The sequence below is a fragment of the Apteryx mantelli genome, chromosome 1, assembly GCF_036417845.1.
Source record: "Apteryx mantelli isolate bAptMan1 chromosome 1, bAptMan1.hap1, whole genome shotgun sequence".
Classification (NCBI taxonomy): Eukaryota; Metazoa; Chordata; class Aves; order Apterygiformes; family Apterygidae; genus Apteryx; species Apteryx mantelli.
In genome coordinates, this window is record NC_089978.1 from 215,408,296 (window position 1) to 215,425,196 (window position 16,901).

At 42.5% G+C, this 16,901-nt stretch overlaps 1 protein-coding gene across 1 annotated transcript in view; it reads right to left on the reverse strand.

The window, feature by feature from the left end:
- Nucleotides 1-16,901, reverse strand: part of CAMK1D (calcium/calmodulin dependent protein kinase ID) — a 223,781-nt gene that overhangs the window by 38,843 nt on the left and 168,037 nt on the right. The window contains exons 4-5 of the mRNA XM_067317148.1: nt 9,933-10,071; nt 5,045-5,171 (exon numbers count right to left, since the gene is read on the reverse strand). Of these exons, the coding sequence (XP_067173249.1) occupies nt 5,045-5,171; nt 9,933-10,071 (266 nt within the window). The remainder of the gene's footprint in view (nt 1-5,044; nt 5,172-9,932; nt 10,072-16,901) is intronic.

Here is a 16,901-nt window from a genome sequence, read left to right on the forward strand (position 1 = left end):
ATTACTCCCAGTGGGAACAGCAACGTTAATAAGCTCCCTAAAAATGCAGTTGTTGGATGCCAAAAACTGCAATCCATGTTCTTGCAAAGAGCTTAAGTTATGGGGATTGCTCTGATATTTTAAGCCTGTTGAACAAGCTGTACAAAGTGTTGAGGGTGCTTGTCCTTTGTACTAGCCTCATACTTGAAAGCGATTCTCCTTCACTCCCATGCTGGTACTACTGCTGGCAGATGTTGCTGTCTCACAGGAACTCAGTATAATGCTATTTTTTATGGTTTACATGATTTCCCATGAACTGCATGCCAGAAGGAACACAGCCTTTGAACAAAGGGTGACGGTTTTGAGGATCCCCAGAGGAGAGAGAAATCAGGAGGATGCCTTAAATGTGGAAAGAATGAAAAGATCTAGATAGAGTTAAAATAACTAGGGACCTGCTTACTCTGGGCAGGGACATAGCTCAACTGGCCCAGCAAACAGGACTGGCACAGGCCAGGCCTAGGAGTTTAACTGGAATTATTTTAGTGCCATTTCCATGGTGCAGGTAGGTCCTGCAAGGAAATAAGGTCAAACATGAAAGGGGCTGTGCAGCTACCAGGAAACCATGAATTGCCAGAGGGAAGGTGGCTAAAAGGCAGAGTTTGCAAGTCTCTGCACAAAAGAGAGATGTCGTCAGCCCCATTGCTTAGGATTCTTGAAGGCAGAAGCTCTAGAGGATGGACAGATGCACCACGGAGCCGATGGGTGGGATGCATGAAGGGCAAAGCTAGCACCTGCTCCTGAAGCCAGAGACAGTGCAAGAGCAGCGTGAGATCCCCTGCCTCCATACGAAGCATCTTCCTTATGGTAAAAGCAGGCTAAGACGCATGTAAGGTGACTTCTACACAAGACCAGAGCTCCTTGTGGCATAGAAACCACTTCTTCCCTCCCTCACACAGTCCTCCAGCATTCAGCTTGCTCTGCTTGGCCAAGAATTTGCTGCTTGGTGCTGTTTAGGAAGGAAAGTAGGATTTCAATGTAGCCCTGCTGGTTTCCTTTTTCTTGTTACTGAGTCAGTGTTAAGAAGCCAGCGTGGGACACAAGCAGTTACAACCACGCGCAGGCAAATCGTGTTTCGCTGCACAGCAATGAAGCTGAGCGTGGAACCATTGCACTGTAACCAGCCTGTGCCTGAGCAAACCCTGACAAGCGCAATTCCCATGCTTTATTTTTACTTCATTACTCATGTTACTGCCTAAACAACTCCTGGGGTTGCTTTTTGCTAATAAGGATATTCCAAAAGATTACTGAGTAGTTTCAAACCTTTGACTCAAAGGATACCAAGTAAGTCAAAAGTAAACATGGAAATCTATTGTTTATTTTAATGCTTTGGTCCTGCGCAGGGCTAAGAAAAATGCATGGTTTTGATATAATCTGGAATTTCTACTGGATTTCTGGCAGAGATGAAAGGTGTGAAATGACCTTTTATAAAGGCATTACAGAGAATAAAAATGATAAGTGAGGTAGTCTGTAGAGGGATCAACCACACATCCAGGGTACAACCCAATCCTTACTACAGGAAAATGTAACAAAAAATTTTCTTAAAGTTGAGTTGGGCCTCAGAGCAAGAATTTAAAATCTCAGAGGATTAAGTGAATTACAAGCCACAAACACAGTTTATAATTCAGCATTTCCGCAAAAAGAATCAGATTGCCTGAGAAAGACTTTTAACATTTTTTCCAAAGTTTCCAAAGCTCCTAAGCATCTTGTTAGTCTAAGTTCCCCCTGCAGAAGTAAGCAAAGTTCTTGAGGGACCAACTTTCATGGAAAGTCAGCAGGCGAGACCTAATTCCCAAGCAGCCAAAATCACTTTGGAGAAACATGCTGAGTGACTGCAATCCTCTTCTGCTTAGGGCCCAACTTGACACACCTCAGGGAAGACTCATTTTCAGGCAGTTCTGAACACTTCCTCCACCAAAATCAAGCTCCTATAAATGGTCTGAAGCCCAGCAGCCCAAAGTTGTGATGTTTAAAATGGCAAATCACTAATGCCTTATACAGATCTTACCCATAATCACACAGATCACTCAGGGGCTTTTGAAAACATCACTTCTCTATCTAGAAGTTAGGGTGGGCTCTATGCAAGCTAATTCACACATCCAATTTGCAATTAGATGAACCATACAAGCTGGTTCATCTCACCTAACTTAGATGCCATCTAAAAGCTGGCCACCTAGTCCCAGCTCATCACCTAGACTCCTTCATAAGAAATAGAGATAGATAAGAGTAGTAAACAAGTAAGAAGGACAGTTCCTAATCGGGGAAATGAGATCGAAATGGCACGGTGCCTAGCATGTTTGAAAATACTAAGGGTAGCAGACCTGAGTTAAAGTCACAGATCTGGTACAAAGTCACAAGTTTGTATAGCACTTTGCAAAATGGGATCCTGCTCGTTTGGTTTCTGGAGATAATGATGTATGAATAGTAGTAGATGTTAATGGCTTCTTAACCAAGCCCTGGTGCCTTTGGCTTGTGATATGGGCTTAAGACTTTTTCAGGAATTTCCAAACAAAGCTGACAAAAATAATTAATTTCTCATTAAATCTTAGAAAATGGGATGTTCCATGTACCTTTAAAGAAAAGTGCCAGAAACTATGTTGCAAGTTACAGGTCCTTGAACGTTACTTCGACGCTAGGAAAACAGCTGGAAAAAACAATCAAAAAGAGGGGTAGAAAGGGAACTTCACAGGCCAGCACTGTGGCACGTCTCCCTGGACTCAGACTAGGATACATACCCATTTTGTGCCATTAGGGGGAAGGACTGCTACATTTATTTGGGGGCATTAGGCAAGCGCTGAAAATTCTAGTGACACTGCAAGGCACGAAAGCTTTTTGCTGTGGACAAATTGCAGCCCATGTATGCAGAAGATGTGCAATCAGGTATAACACTAACGGAGGCCTATTTGTGGGCATGATCATCACGAGAGACAACAAAAATGTTCTTGCTTGGAGAATGTTGTCTGGGCAACCAATTATGTAAAAAAGCAGTACTGAAGAGGAGCCGTCTCCCATGAAAAGGAAAAGAAATAAAACGAATATCTAAAGAAGTTTTCTTTCTGAGAGAGGGGAAAAAGTCCAGTCAGCAATTCACAAAAAAGCTGCCATGACCTCCTGAACTGTAATGAGAAAATCCTGTATTCAGTAAGGTAATGAAGGGACTGGAGGAACTTGTGTCTTCACTATCAACATCACCCTGAGTGATGAGAACTCTCAAGATATCTCTCCAAGTACTACAGCTTTTGTCACATGCTCAGAGAGCTTCCTTTCCAAAATACTGAGTTTTCTTGTGTAAATAGCAACACTGAGCAGCCATATGAGATCACTCTGTGCCAAAGCAGAGTCACACTCCCTCATTTTCATCAGCAGTTCAGTAAACATAATCTTCACTTCCATACATCTTGCAGACTTATTTTGGTCAGTGGCCATTTAAGAACTGAATAAAACATGTTAATTGAGGAAAGAAGAGCTAATGACAGTAAAAATTATGAAAATTGCTGGCTAAGCTCCACTCCTGCTAGGGCTTTGGAAGAAGATTTCCAGTCTGGTTTGATGACACAAAACAGCTATTCAGGCTGTACGGAGTGCAGCCTGACTCATATTTCTCAAAATAATAGGCTACGATGGCTTCATGATGGGAAACCAAAGAAATCTGTGCCTTTCTCTAAGGTTATCAGGACAAAGTGTGTCTGTGCAGTGTGAAGATAATGCACTGAAAAAGGTATTCCTGGGATGAATCTGGATCTCTGTGTCATAATTGCATCATCTGTTCATGTTCTTATACCCTGATAACAACAGAGGCGTGAAAACACGGGCGACTTGGCAGCTGCAAAGCAGAAAGAGCTGTGCCCACGGTCATTAAATTGCCCACATGCATTTCTATAACAAGTTTTCTCCATCCTTGCCATCAGCCTCTCCACAATTAATCCAAGAATATCTGACCAAGGGGAGGGAGAAGAAAAGGAAATGAAGATGGAGATAAAACACATTTGTTGTCAGTGTAACTTTCTGCGGAAAGCCTCATCTCAAGTGGCACCCTAAGTAAGGCACGAGCAGTATCCTTTCTCTGACCACTAGAAAACATTGGCTCCTTCCTCGTAGCAAGATCTGAGACAAATGTATCCCTGGAGCAGCCACTGTCATTTCGGTTTTATGGATTTAATCGGAGATGATACCCCAGAAATTAATTTTACTCTCTAACCTGGCTATCTAGGTATCAGAACAGGCACAGGCTTGCTGGATGTCTCATGAAATATGAAGTGAGCTTTCTAAATAGTGTTTGCTCAAACAGACCTCGTAATCATCTTCCATACACTTCTTGCATTCAGTTGGTTTATTTTTTTTAAAAGGATGCTGACAAATGCTGTGCAAATCAGCATCCTTGCACAATCACTACTGAGACAGGCAAAATATCAGGCAATATGTGGCAGGAAGCAATTTGCTACTGGCATGGAGGACTTGAGGATCTAAAGAGCCTTTACATAATTATATTCTAGGAGTCAGTAACTTAATGTGGTTCTAACAGAGGATTGCTGGAGAATGAATGTAGTTCTTTCATTTTACTGTCTTCTGTCAGGGGAATCTCAGAAATACTGTCCTTTATGATTAAAATAATATCCTACATTAGGAAAAACATCTTGGTTTTATAGATACTTGCAGAATAGATGCATTTGCATATTCTTCCCATGCTTCTAATTTAACTGTAGGCACAGTCTTTGAGAAAATTCATTTTGCAAAGGAATAAAATCATCAAGCTTAATCCCACAATCCCTGAGCTGGCAAAGTTCCAGCGAAGGGCAGGAATTGCAGGATTGGGACCTAAAGGAGAAGCACACAAGACAATATCATAAACTCCTCAAACCCCTAGTTCTAACTAACATCTGTAAAATCTTATGTGTACTATGTAGAGACACTAAAAAACAAGTATCATTCCTTTTACTGCCTTTGTTTTCACTCTGCTTTTATGCTGCAGCAGGGAACAGCAGATGGCTAGTATAACCAAACTGCTTACCAACATATCCAGGAGTCCCACAGGCTGTGGACATGACGTCTCCTTTACCCTCCATCTTTGACAATCCAAAATCACTGATCATGATTTTTGATTCTTCATCCTGGCTGTAGTAAAGCAGGTTCTCAGGCTAGAAGGAAGAAAAAGCATAATGGGTTTTGAGTATGGAAGTGCAGTAACATTTGTTGGCTGATGCTTTGTGTTTAATATAATCCTCAGATATGTCACACGTTAATATCATTCCATTCCCCTAACTAAAGCTTGTCCCTTATTCCTGAGGAGTGTCCAACATACCATCACTTCATAGCAATAAGACAGACTGATTCATTAGAAGGCAAGGAAATATGGCAAATCCAGGTAGTGTACTCAAAACTTTTTATAAAGCTGCGTTTGGGGTTAAGCAGTAGTTAAAAAAAAAAGAAAAAGAGAACTAGTAGGTGTTAGAGAATTTTTATATCTTCTCCATTGGAAATAAATATTACGAGAGAGGAAATGCCTTTAAAGTCAACAGAGTCACAGCAAGGATGCTTTAGCTAGAGCTGATTAGGAAAAAATGCTGCAGTACTGACAACAGTGACTTGTTTATGCTGAGCAAAAACAAGAGTCACGCCACAAAGCCCTGTGAATTTACACTGATGTCAGCCTGTTTTGAGAGCCCAATCAACCTCCGGATATCAATCTGCTAAATTATTTGCTAATTCTCAATACATATATTTCGAATATGCTACCGCTATATGGTAAAACTCTTGCTAGATGCTGCGAGAGCACACTTCGTAGGGCTGTTCCCCTGCTTAACATCTCAGCTTGCGAAGGCTTCAGCATCTCCTGCCCCTGAGAGCCCCGCAGAAATCGGGGCAGCTCTGCTTGCACCATGGCACAACCCAGACCTTGGGCTCTTTGCATGTAAAAGTGATGGATAACCAACATTTCAACATAACCCTTGAAGAGACTTTTTGCCCAGAAGCTGGTAGAAATGTCTACCCAAATTCAGCACAATTTGTCTACCAATCTATTATGTGTTCCAGCCGTGGGTTTCCAAGAAATGATATGAGACAGCTGGGGTTTTGCAACATCATTAAATTCCTTGGGTCAAATCCAGGCTTGGATTATGAAGGAGGAGCAATCCTACTGCAGTCAGGGGTACTGGCTAACACCAGAGCTGGCACCTTCCCTTGTAGCACAGCTGAGGACACTGGACTCATTTTTAGGTTTCCTTCAGCTGTTTATGCATTTTTCCATCAGGTATTTCCACCCTGCTCATGGTGAGCCCGAGACCCAAGCAGAGCAACGCACAACCATTGCTGTTGGGTGGGCTAGGGCCTGGATTTCAGTGTTTGCAGAGGCCTGGGGTTTTGGGGGGAGGAAACAAGTTGGAGAGGCACATTTGACACGAGAGCTGTGAGGTCCCAAGGCCACCACTCGTAGGACACCACGGGGGCCCTCACGATAATCTTCTGCACTGGGGTGAAGAAGCAACAGGGGAGCAACCTCCTCTCCATGCTACTCGGAGGTTCCCTTTCCACCTGGAGTTGTAGCTAAAACACTTTACAGAGTTGTACTACTTATGTATCTTCTCACAACACCTCATAAGTCCAGTGCTTTAAGTGGTCTTTATAATGCTGACACTGTTTCAGGCACCACATGAATCAGTTTTATGCCACTGACTCCCTTTGGTGGAGGTACCCCTGATTTTCACTAATGTACATCAGAACACATATACATTATGCCTCGTGATTTACAGCTAGGTCCTAAATTTCACTTGATGGCTTCATTCCAATTTTCCCCCGAAATGACTCCATACGTTTTCTCACCCTCCCATTTTGCCCTGGTTAAGATCATTCTTAGCCCTGCACACTAGCACTGCTTTGGATTAATTATAACAAAACAGGAATGAACTTCCACTAACACTCTTACACAATTTCCCACCCCTTCCCCACTCCTTACTGGCCGGCCACAGCCCTCTTCCTAGCTCCTGCCATCCCCTGAGCCTTGCACTGCAGATTTCTCTCTTCTCTCCCTCCCCGCTGCCTACAACAGATTGAAACTCTACCAGCTTCAAAACTCTGGCAGCATTTCAAGATTACAGAGCTAAGGAGAAACTCCTCGTGCTGCACTACCTCTGGTATTGATCCACTTTGGTAGAGTCAGTATTACGGGAAAGACAAGCTTTCCTAATGATTTCTACTGACTCATCTCACGTCCCGCATTTACTCACGTTTAGCAGTGCCAAGAAACTCACCCGTTTAAACTAGACTAAAATAAGAACAACGCCACATTTTATTAAGTGATCTGGTTAATTCAAAAGCATTTACTAGACGTCTCTGTATCAAGTAGCGTTGCTCAAGCCGCTCAATAATTTTGTAAACACTGGACTTCACTGGGCTTTATCCGCTGCTGTCTGTCGTTGTCTTCTGCTGTGTTACTCAGACCACAGTCCTGGAATAGGAATCTGCTTTTCCTAACTGCAGCAAGTATTAATGTGGTGTCTGAAGAATACATAATTACAATCATTAATTGTTAAAGATATTTCAAAGGTTGTATATTTATAGAGTGGATTCTTTCCCCTAGTTTCATTTCGGGGAGTTACAGTTCAAATCTTGCACTTATCCTGATGTTTTGAGATCATAAAGAGCCTTATCATCCCCTTATTTTTGCCATCGTGGTATGTTTGTGCTAACAGAAACTCACAGCAGGAGAGTCTCAAGCTCCGTAATTTATGAGTCATTTTAACAACAGATATAATACTGACACACACTTTCAGACAAAAAGAAAGAAAGAGAAGAAGAGCTAGTCTGTCCCCCAGAACCCTGCTGGAGAAGGAGGCTTGTTTGATCTAAATTCAGCATGTCCTTAAATAAACTCTTAAAGTATTTGGCAGATTAATCCACCTCCCAATCGCCAGATTTCAGATTTTATTGTGGGAAATTTCAGTAAGATTAAATAGTTTTAAAATGAGAGCTACAGCATTCCTTTAAAGCATAAAGATAGTTCAGACAATGTAGTGCCTTGGACTGCCTTCTTAGATCTACTGTGGCAGAAAAAAAGCCTAAATTTATTTCCTACAAATTGCATATGGGAGAAAGCTGGTCAAGTTAAAATACTAGACAACTCCTTCCACACCGAAGTGGTGTGGAATTATAGGAAATAAGACAATATTTTTATATAAGGCAGAATAAGGGCAGGAAAGGAATGGGAAATGCAGGCTGCATGTGAAGACTGCAGGAGACAGAAGACTAATCAGTGTCTCCTTACAGAAAACCCATTATTTGGGACTTTTAGAACTAAACTGTGAAATGCTGAGGAGAAATAGTGATTTACAGACATCAGCGTATCTTGCCCTTCAGCAGATTCAAAGTTTTGCCCTAAAAATGTGCCTAGCCCATACTTTTTTTTGTATTTCTACTTTCTACTAGTCTACTTGGGCTTCTTTCCAAGCAAAGATCACCCAACTGTAGTTACTTTTAGAGGGGTCCAGGATTAAGGCAAGTCACTTACAGCAGTCAGGTGTGGAAAAAGGGCACAATCCCGTGGAAAACGTCCCCGTACAGCAAAAAAATTCAGATTTGGACTCAAAGAATGGCAGAAGGAAATGACTGCATTGAGGCTTTAGCAAAACGAAGCCATGTCTGCTTGCCCCAAAGGGTCGCTAATAGGCATTGCTCCATCTTAAAAAATTGTAGAGCTGACAGTTACACTTGTAATGGGCTCAGTTTTGTCTCACATTTTGGAACAACCCTGTAATTTATTGCTTTACTCCAACAAGGATTTTATATCAGCACTAATTTTGGAGGAGATAAAAAGAAAATAAATAGTATCTCTCATCACTCCAATTTTTCATCAAAGTTAAGACAAAACAGTGAGGTCACATTCCAGTCACCACAACCATTGCTAAAAGAATTTGCCAAAAAATGCAAACATGCAGTTTAATACTAGACTGCATTAAAAATACAAATAATTAAAAATGCATTTTATACAAAATTACATTTAAAGGCAAAAAAGCAAATTTACTTGTGGCTTGTGACTCTCACAACAAACTGTTACTTGAGGACAATTCAAGGCAACTCTTGTTTGGAGCATCCCTCCAAACCAAAACCAGAGGTGTCATTTTATTCACTGAATTCTTAATTTCTGTCACTAACTTTTGGTAGGATTAATGAATTCAGGAACTGAACTCACACTTTTCTTTTGACATTTGTACTTTTTTCTAATGCTTTCTGCTAATTTATTATTTAAGATACCTAAAGACGGGGAGGTTTAGTTGTGTATATTATGAAATTCAGGCCTGTCTGCTTATCTTAATGACAGTTTAAGATACAAGGAGGAAACAATGCAGGGTTTTTTTTTCCCAGAAAAGTGGAAAACTGTTGACGTGATAACTCAGTACAGCTAAAAGAACAGTTATCTAAAAATCACACTAGCACACAACGTTTGTTAAAAGAATCCTTGCTGTAGAAAGTGTCCAAAAACGCACTGGACCAAATGGCAAAATAGGAAATGATTCAACCTTCCCACACAATTTATTATTATTAAGTAATTACTATTAAGTAAAAGTAAATATAGCACTGCAAATCTGCAAGACACTTTACAGCAATAAACACTTATATCCTGGCTGAGAAAAGTTGCTTGTCATAATGTAATGTTTCATGTCTTCAGGTGGGACCTTTTTCCTTGCATCGTATTTGCTAAATTCCCCCAATCATAACAGCGTTGCTTGCAAAAGTCCTCAGTAAAATAAATCACGAAGGAAAGTGCCTTCAGAACATCCTTCTTGTGATAAATCCTTGCTGAAACAGCTAGTCCCAAGGAAGGCTGGATCTACAGGATTCAGATTCCCATAACTAGGCACCCCCACTGTCACCGCGTGGAGGAGCAAGGGAAGCAGCGGTCGTACCTTGAGATCCCTGTGCACGATGCCCATCCTGTGCAGGTAGTACACGGCGTCCAGGACCTGGCGTATCAGGGTGCTCGCGTCCTTCTCAGTGTAGAAACCCTTCTCAACTATGCGGTCAAAAAGCTCTCCCCCGGACACCCTGGAAAACATGACGGGACACACAAGTGTGAAGACTTGCTTTATAGCTCTCCACAGGATGGATATGGACATTTACTAGCCCCATGCAGTCTGAGCATATGTCCACCGAGAGCCCCAGGGGCTCTCTGGCTGCCTCAACAGGCATTTGGACTTGGGTTTTCTCATAGTCCCAGGACCAGTCAGAATTGGGTGGGGGGAGAAAGGCTGTGTCTACCTCAGAGACCAGAAGAGTAGCAAGGAGGAAAGTAAAGAAGTAAGAAGACAAAACCAGAGATGTTCGCTCTATATTGGAAAAACAAAAAAATCCATTCCACATCAGTGGTCAAAGACTCACTAGAACCAGCAGAAACCACAGCTCTCTACACCAGTAAGAGCCAGGCGGAGCAGACACCGGTTTCCATGCTCTTCCACCCTACTTGTACAGGCAAATTAGGTCTGTCATTGCCCGCTGGCAGCTGGCCCACTGGGGTTTCTACGGTCCCCTACTACTGTCAGCACTTTGGGGTCAGGCTTTGCTGAGCTGACCAAGGCTTGGGATTTGTCCTGTAGGAATGGTCTCCTTCCCCTTTCCCCATCTGTGCGTGAAATGCAGACGGTAATTGCTGCTACTAGTTCTTTGAAGGACTTGGCATCTCATGTTGGGGAAGGGCAGTTTTAAATATGTCCAGAGTTCCCCCACATTACCCTGGCATATATGTTCATATGCTAACAGCCACAAACTCATATGAGTCCTTACTTGAGCACGGGCTCTGACTCACACTGAGAGAAGACAGTTATTAATGAGGGAGCACAGATTATGAGCTCAATTAACTACCAGATGACACAGATAGGGAAAGGATTCCACAACTCATAGAGGAAAATAAAACCTTGACATCCCACTATTTAATGTCTGCTATATTATGCTTTTCCTCTGCCCTGCTAGAAGTAACATGTTCTGAACCCAATCTTAAATAAAAAATGGACACATTAAAAATCCCTGTAGGGCTATTTGGGGAAACAAAAGAGGAAAGAAATTTCTGAGTAACTGAAATAATAAAACTGTCAGCAAAAAACTGCCCTACTAGGGTAAATAAAAGATTTCCATTTTAACAAGCAAAACCTATTAAAAAATAAAATGAATGCGATATGTTTTTTCAGCAAGTTCCACCACTTAGCATATCATAAATAGCACAGTAAAACTTTTTTTAAAAACAAACCCAATAAAGGGAAAATAATAAATGATTACAGTCATTAAATACATATGGACTTGGAGCTTGCCATTCTACGAACACTAGGTAATTCAGTTGCAGTCACTGCAAGCAATAATCAGCTTGAATAATGCCATGAAGTCACTTCCTAGGAAAGTTTGGAGCCTGCATGGAAGAGAAGGCTGCCACCAAAAATGAACACATTCAACTTAGAAACTGCAAAGAAATCTGGGAAGAAAAAAACTAAACTGGATAATCCACCCATAAAGTGCTAGGCAAACAAGCTGAATGGTCTGCTAAAATACTGGCGTTAAACTGAAATTACGCAGTGAAGGTGAAGTTCACCCACGGCCCAATCCAAATGTCACAGTAGTTGAATATAAAACATCTCAACGTTTCCAGTGGGACTCAAGTTAAACCTTCTGTGAGGTTCAGCTGGGTGACCCAAGCTTACATCAGCTCTGAGCAAAGCTCAACACCCCTGGCCACACCAGTGGCTCCGGGCTTGACGCCCACTGTTGGCAGCACCCAGTAAGACTTGTCCACGTAGTTGTGCTGGTAGGTTGAGGGAAAGCTCCTCATGTCCCAGCGAAGCGGAGAGCCCGGGACTCTGCTCCGATGGGAAGAGGCCAAGGCTGCCCTTGCAGGAGCTCCATCACACTGAAGCCTGCTCTAAGATGACACTCGTAAAGCTATGCAGAAAACCTAGTCACATAGATATATATTATTATGCATTAGATACACACAGTGGCGGTGCAGACTGGGCAGGGAAGCATAGCAGCGAGCGTTGTTGCAAGTCCCTCTTAGATCTACGATTGCTACAATATTCAGTGCCACTCCATGGGCCTCACCAAGGAAGAGCAGAGAATCCATTTCGTGGCTTGCAGAAGGTAGATACAGTTTTATTGAATCTGGCTTGTATTAGCCAGATCTGTCTTTTCCTATTTCCCCTGTGGCCCTTTTGTTTCCCGTGGATTGATTGCACTGAAAATTGAGCCCACGTAGTAATTAGCATGACTGAATACAGCACATTTCCCCATGAAATCTTAGTGCGTGCTGTTCTACAATTTCACATAGTTCCTCTGGTTATATTCAAGAGATGCTTTAGTAGGTACTGATTTACATCATGTGCTTTCCTGCACAAGGACTCTCTCCTTCCACGTTCCCAGAGAGTATAACTCCATACACGTTTTTTTATTAAAATGACAAACTTTCCTTCCCTCCCAACTCCCTCCCCTTCCCCCTATACCTCAGTCCTTAATCACAAGCTTTTTTTAGTCAAATTTACTCCTGTGTATCTACCGTACCCAGACTAAATCTGTTTACAATTTTCTTTCAGCACACACAATATATTTTCAGCCTTTTGCATGATGCATTGCAAACCAGCTGCTTAATCCAAGGAGTCAGGAGGAGCAGCTGCTAGTCTGCAGCCACTTGCTGATTCAGAGTGCGGGAGACGCAGAGAGCTGAGGGACCCACTTTATTGTGTATGTTATTGTATATATGTTATGGTATATGGGATTTACATTAAATGTTCGCACTAGCTCACCTATAAGGTCCCACTTCTGCAGGCAAGTTTCACAGCTGGGGTTCAGCTCCTGAGGATGTTCTGCAACACAGCATCTGAGCGATATCTACTTTGGTAATGATTTGCGCCAGGACAGAGAAGCTTGTGTCCACCTGGCTCTTCCCTTCCCAAATAGGGTCAACTCAACCATACTGTCATTGGGAATGCTCTCCCCATATAGTGCCCAAGGACAGTGCCAGCTGGCATGAGGCAGTGTTGTACCAGGAGCAAGCTGTCACCATGCCCAGCTGCAGGAGAGTATTTGAGCTCTTAACTCACAGCAGAGATGTTGCCCGTTTGTCTAAAGCTGGTCTCGACTGCAGCATTGGAGCCAGAAGAGCCAGCTCAGTGCACGGGGAGGGAGGAGGGTGAGTGCTGCGGCTCGGGGAACCCCCTTTTTTACTTAAAAGGAAACACAAATCCCAGGAGGGCAGACTGAGGTGGAACCGCTGAATTACAGGACAATTACGGCCTCCTTGCAGTCCACAGACAGATTCTATTCAAGGGCTAGTTTCAGGGCTTGTCACTACAGAATTTCTAGATTTCTGTAATTCCTAATTTACAGATATAAGTTAGGGACAGATGAGATATTTCTGCTTTAGTATTAGACCTTCACTTTAGGTTAACTCATCTCACCATCAAGTTCACTGGGAAAAAGCCAAACTGACCAACAAAAAGAAAAACAACTCCTGTTAGAGGTAAAGAAAAATGAAGTGAAACGAACTTGTTTCTCAAGCAGTGTATTCCTTCCCTTCCCCTCTGTTGTTGGTACCATCTGGGTGTACAGATAAATCCTCTCATTCATTCTCTCATGCATCCCCCATTGCTATTAAGAGTAGGAACCTTTCCGCATGAAGCAAAAAAGAGCTTTTTTTAGGAGCTTGAAAAATAACATGCTTTGACATACCGCTTTTGACTTCTTTGCCATTTGGCAACATGTTGATTTTTTCCTTTCTGTCTCTTTTGGAGTGCAGGCCAGGACTGCTCTGGATTGTTTACCACTTGACAGTTTAATTGCTTGTTATCAAAAGTCTTGCTGATGAACTCATCAGCGGTGGATTTATGCAAAGCTATTCAGTTTACAAGCAGTTCCCTCCACAACTGTAGGAAACTGCCCAGGCTGAGAAGTTTGCCTGATGCTTGACTGCAATTCCAAGCCGTGACCCAACAGAGGGACAAGTCATCAAAGCATCATCAGGGTGTGTTAAAAGAAGCCATGCAGAAAAGTGGTGATGTCCCTAGGCACTTGTTAGCACTGTTTAAACCTGCAGATTAGGGATGCCTAAAGGAAAGTGGGCTGATTTCAGAAATCTGGAGCAGGTGGGATCCCAGGTCAATATAGGAAACAGGTAAAATATGAGTATTACTCAATAGCTGTGAGCAGCTTACTGATCAGAAGTGAAATGTTTGCCGTTTCCTCCCATATCCCATTGCCCTGAGCCTCCGTTTTAGAAGGCTTTTAGCTCTGCCGATGGCAAGAGCAACACTGGCATTAGCTATCTGCAGTCACAGTTCACTGTGGTTTAAAAGGCTGGTCAAGTAAATGAGCTGTGGAAGTGCCTGTCCTACTGGTAGCTAAACCTGGAAACAACCTCTGCCAATGGTTTGCTGACGTGCTTGTGGCATGTAGAGATGTGCATGTTTTTCAACTAGTGTCAAGGTAGAGGCTCTAGAACTGAGACTGTTGTCCAGCCGGTGGCAATGTCATGACGAATACGGTGGCCCAACCTTGCTAGAAGGGATGAGGCAATGTTACCCAAGAGGCACCCAAAACCCAGGACGAGGGCAGCCCCAAAAAAACAACTAAATCAACAGCACAAGGATGGAGGTTCCCCCAGTGCTTAAGGAGCTCAGCTAATGGAGCCATCCCTAAAATATTAAATCTCTATGTTCCCTTTCACTATAATGTGAAACGCTGAATCTTCTAAGTTGATGAGAAACAAACACACTGATTTCAATGGACACGGGGTCAAGTCCGTGTATCTCAACTAGGACGAACTGATGTACTGAACGGGTCTGATACACCAGCCGAAGCACGTACCGCAGCCCCCCGGGGCACGAAGCTGGAAGTGTGAGGTGAGATAAGAAAGACTGAAGGGACTGTTCCTTGGAAGTTCAGGCTTTGCGTATTCATTTTCTCTAATGAAGGAATTCTTATTAATACAAATATTTCCATTTTTTACATTTATTTTGTTTTTAATGGAGGGGGTTTCTGTTTGGCTTTAAACTTCCTCTGCATTGTGAAAATGCATGAGAACTAGAAAATGAACCCGACCAGTTCACGATTTGAAAGGAAAGAGAAATTGGCTACCCTCATCTCATTGTTCAAACTACATAACACACAAGAAGAAAATGAGTAAACAGATTAATGGATTTTAGACCCAAAAAGGAACATTATGATCATTCAGCCTGACCTCCTCCAAATATAAGTAGGTGATTAAAATTCTCCTTGTGCCAATAATTTAAGATGTTAATCGGGGAGGGCCATATATTACTGTAAAAATACTACAGAGACCTGCCTTATTCAGTATACATCTCAGAAAATTGCACTGGCCTTCTCATTTCCAGCACATCATAAAATATTCAGCTTGAATGAGGCATGGACTTTCCTTGTTATGGTAGCCTTAAATCACTAACCTTAAAATCATAAATACGTGCTCCTAGGCCACCAAAGGAAGGGTGCAGGACTACTTTGGGCTCATTTTTCTAAAATATAGGTGTGTGTATGCGGTAGAGAGAGAGGACTGTTAGCGCCTTCTCCTTTGATAGCACTGCTCAAAGCAACACTTGCTCCGTGATTTATTCCGGGGGCTGATGGTCCCTCGGCCCTTCACCACCACTGTGACAGTGGCCGTACCAACCGCACAGCCATACTTGCCTGTAGCAACACTTACCAGTAAATTTTCCCTGCACTTTTTTGTGTAAGACCCAGTGTCTTGTCGTTTCCAGTGGTGCCATCAGCATTCATTTGGAAATGATGGTAGAGGGCAGTGGCAGAGGGCTGCCCCCACCCTGAGATTTTTTTTTTTTTTTGGAAACTTTGGGCAAAAATGATCTGGTCATCTCTCAGAACCAAACTGAGCAAAACAAAACAGTTTTTTCCCTGCATGAAAAGGTTTATATGACATTTGCCGAGCAGCTGTAGTGAGGTTGGGCTTTGGAGAACAGACTTATGTTTCCACTGGGACAAGACCGTAGGTCTCTGGAAACCTTGGTTCACACTTGCTCTGTTGGGATGTGATGCAGTTTGGCAGTTAAAATCTTTGGAGACAACATTTTTCTTCACGGAATCCCTACTGCAGAGCTCTTTTGAGGTTTATGATTTTTTGAGGTCTATGCTATCTAGTCTTATTCAAAATTTTATGCAATATTCAAATATGCAGAGTTGTATTCCAAATTTCCCCCAGTTCCAGCAGCAGGAGAAAGCATGACAGCATCAGTAACAACCAAATGACAAAGGATTTCCGTCCCTACATCTCTTGTGACTAAACCTTACTGACTGACAGCTTCTGACAGTCCTTCAGATACCAGCAGGACACTCGTCTACATCTACTCTGGTTCCCCCACTGGCAGCAGTGCCTGGAGGAGACCTGGGACCTAACAGTGATAATAAAACTCTGGGCAGGGCTGCTATCGTTATTTAGGAGGCAGATCTCTGCACTGATAAACCTCCAGTGCAACCTGGTCCTGCAGCAAACCTCCACACCTCTAGCGCACACCATGTTTCGCCTGAAACGAAAAGGCAAAAACCGAAGCTCAGCGATGGTGGCTTTAACCCGTGCCCTATGTGTCGGTCAACGGTTTGTTGTCATCAGTCTACCACATGTGAATCCTTACATCACAGTGGATTCACCATGGGTTTCACTGTGAAAAAAACAGTATTTTTTTTAAATTTCATTGGAATATGCACAGGATGTATTAAATCATTCAAAAGTTTAGTTTTAAAGAAGCGATTACTTTCTGCTTTATTCATTTTCTAAGGCGGAATGTCAGTAAGTCAGTCCAAGCACAATCACTCTTTCTAATTGCATAAATACATATAGGTATATATATATGTATGTGTGTGTGTGTGTGTGT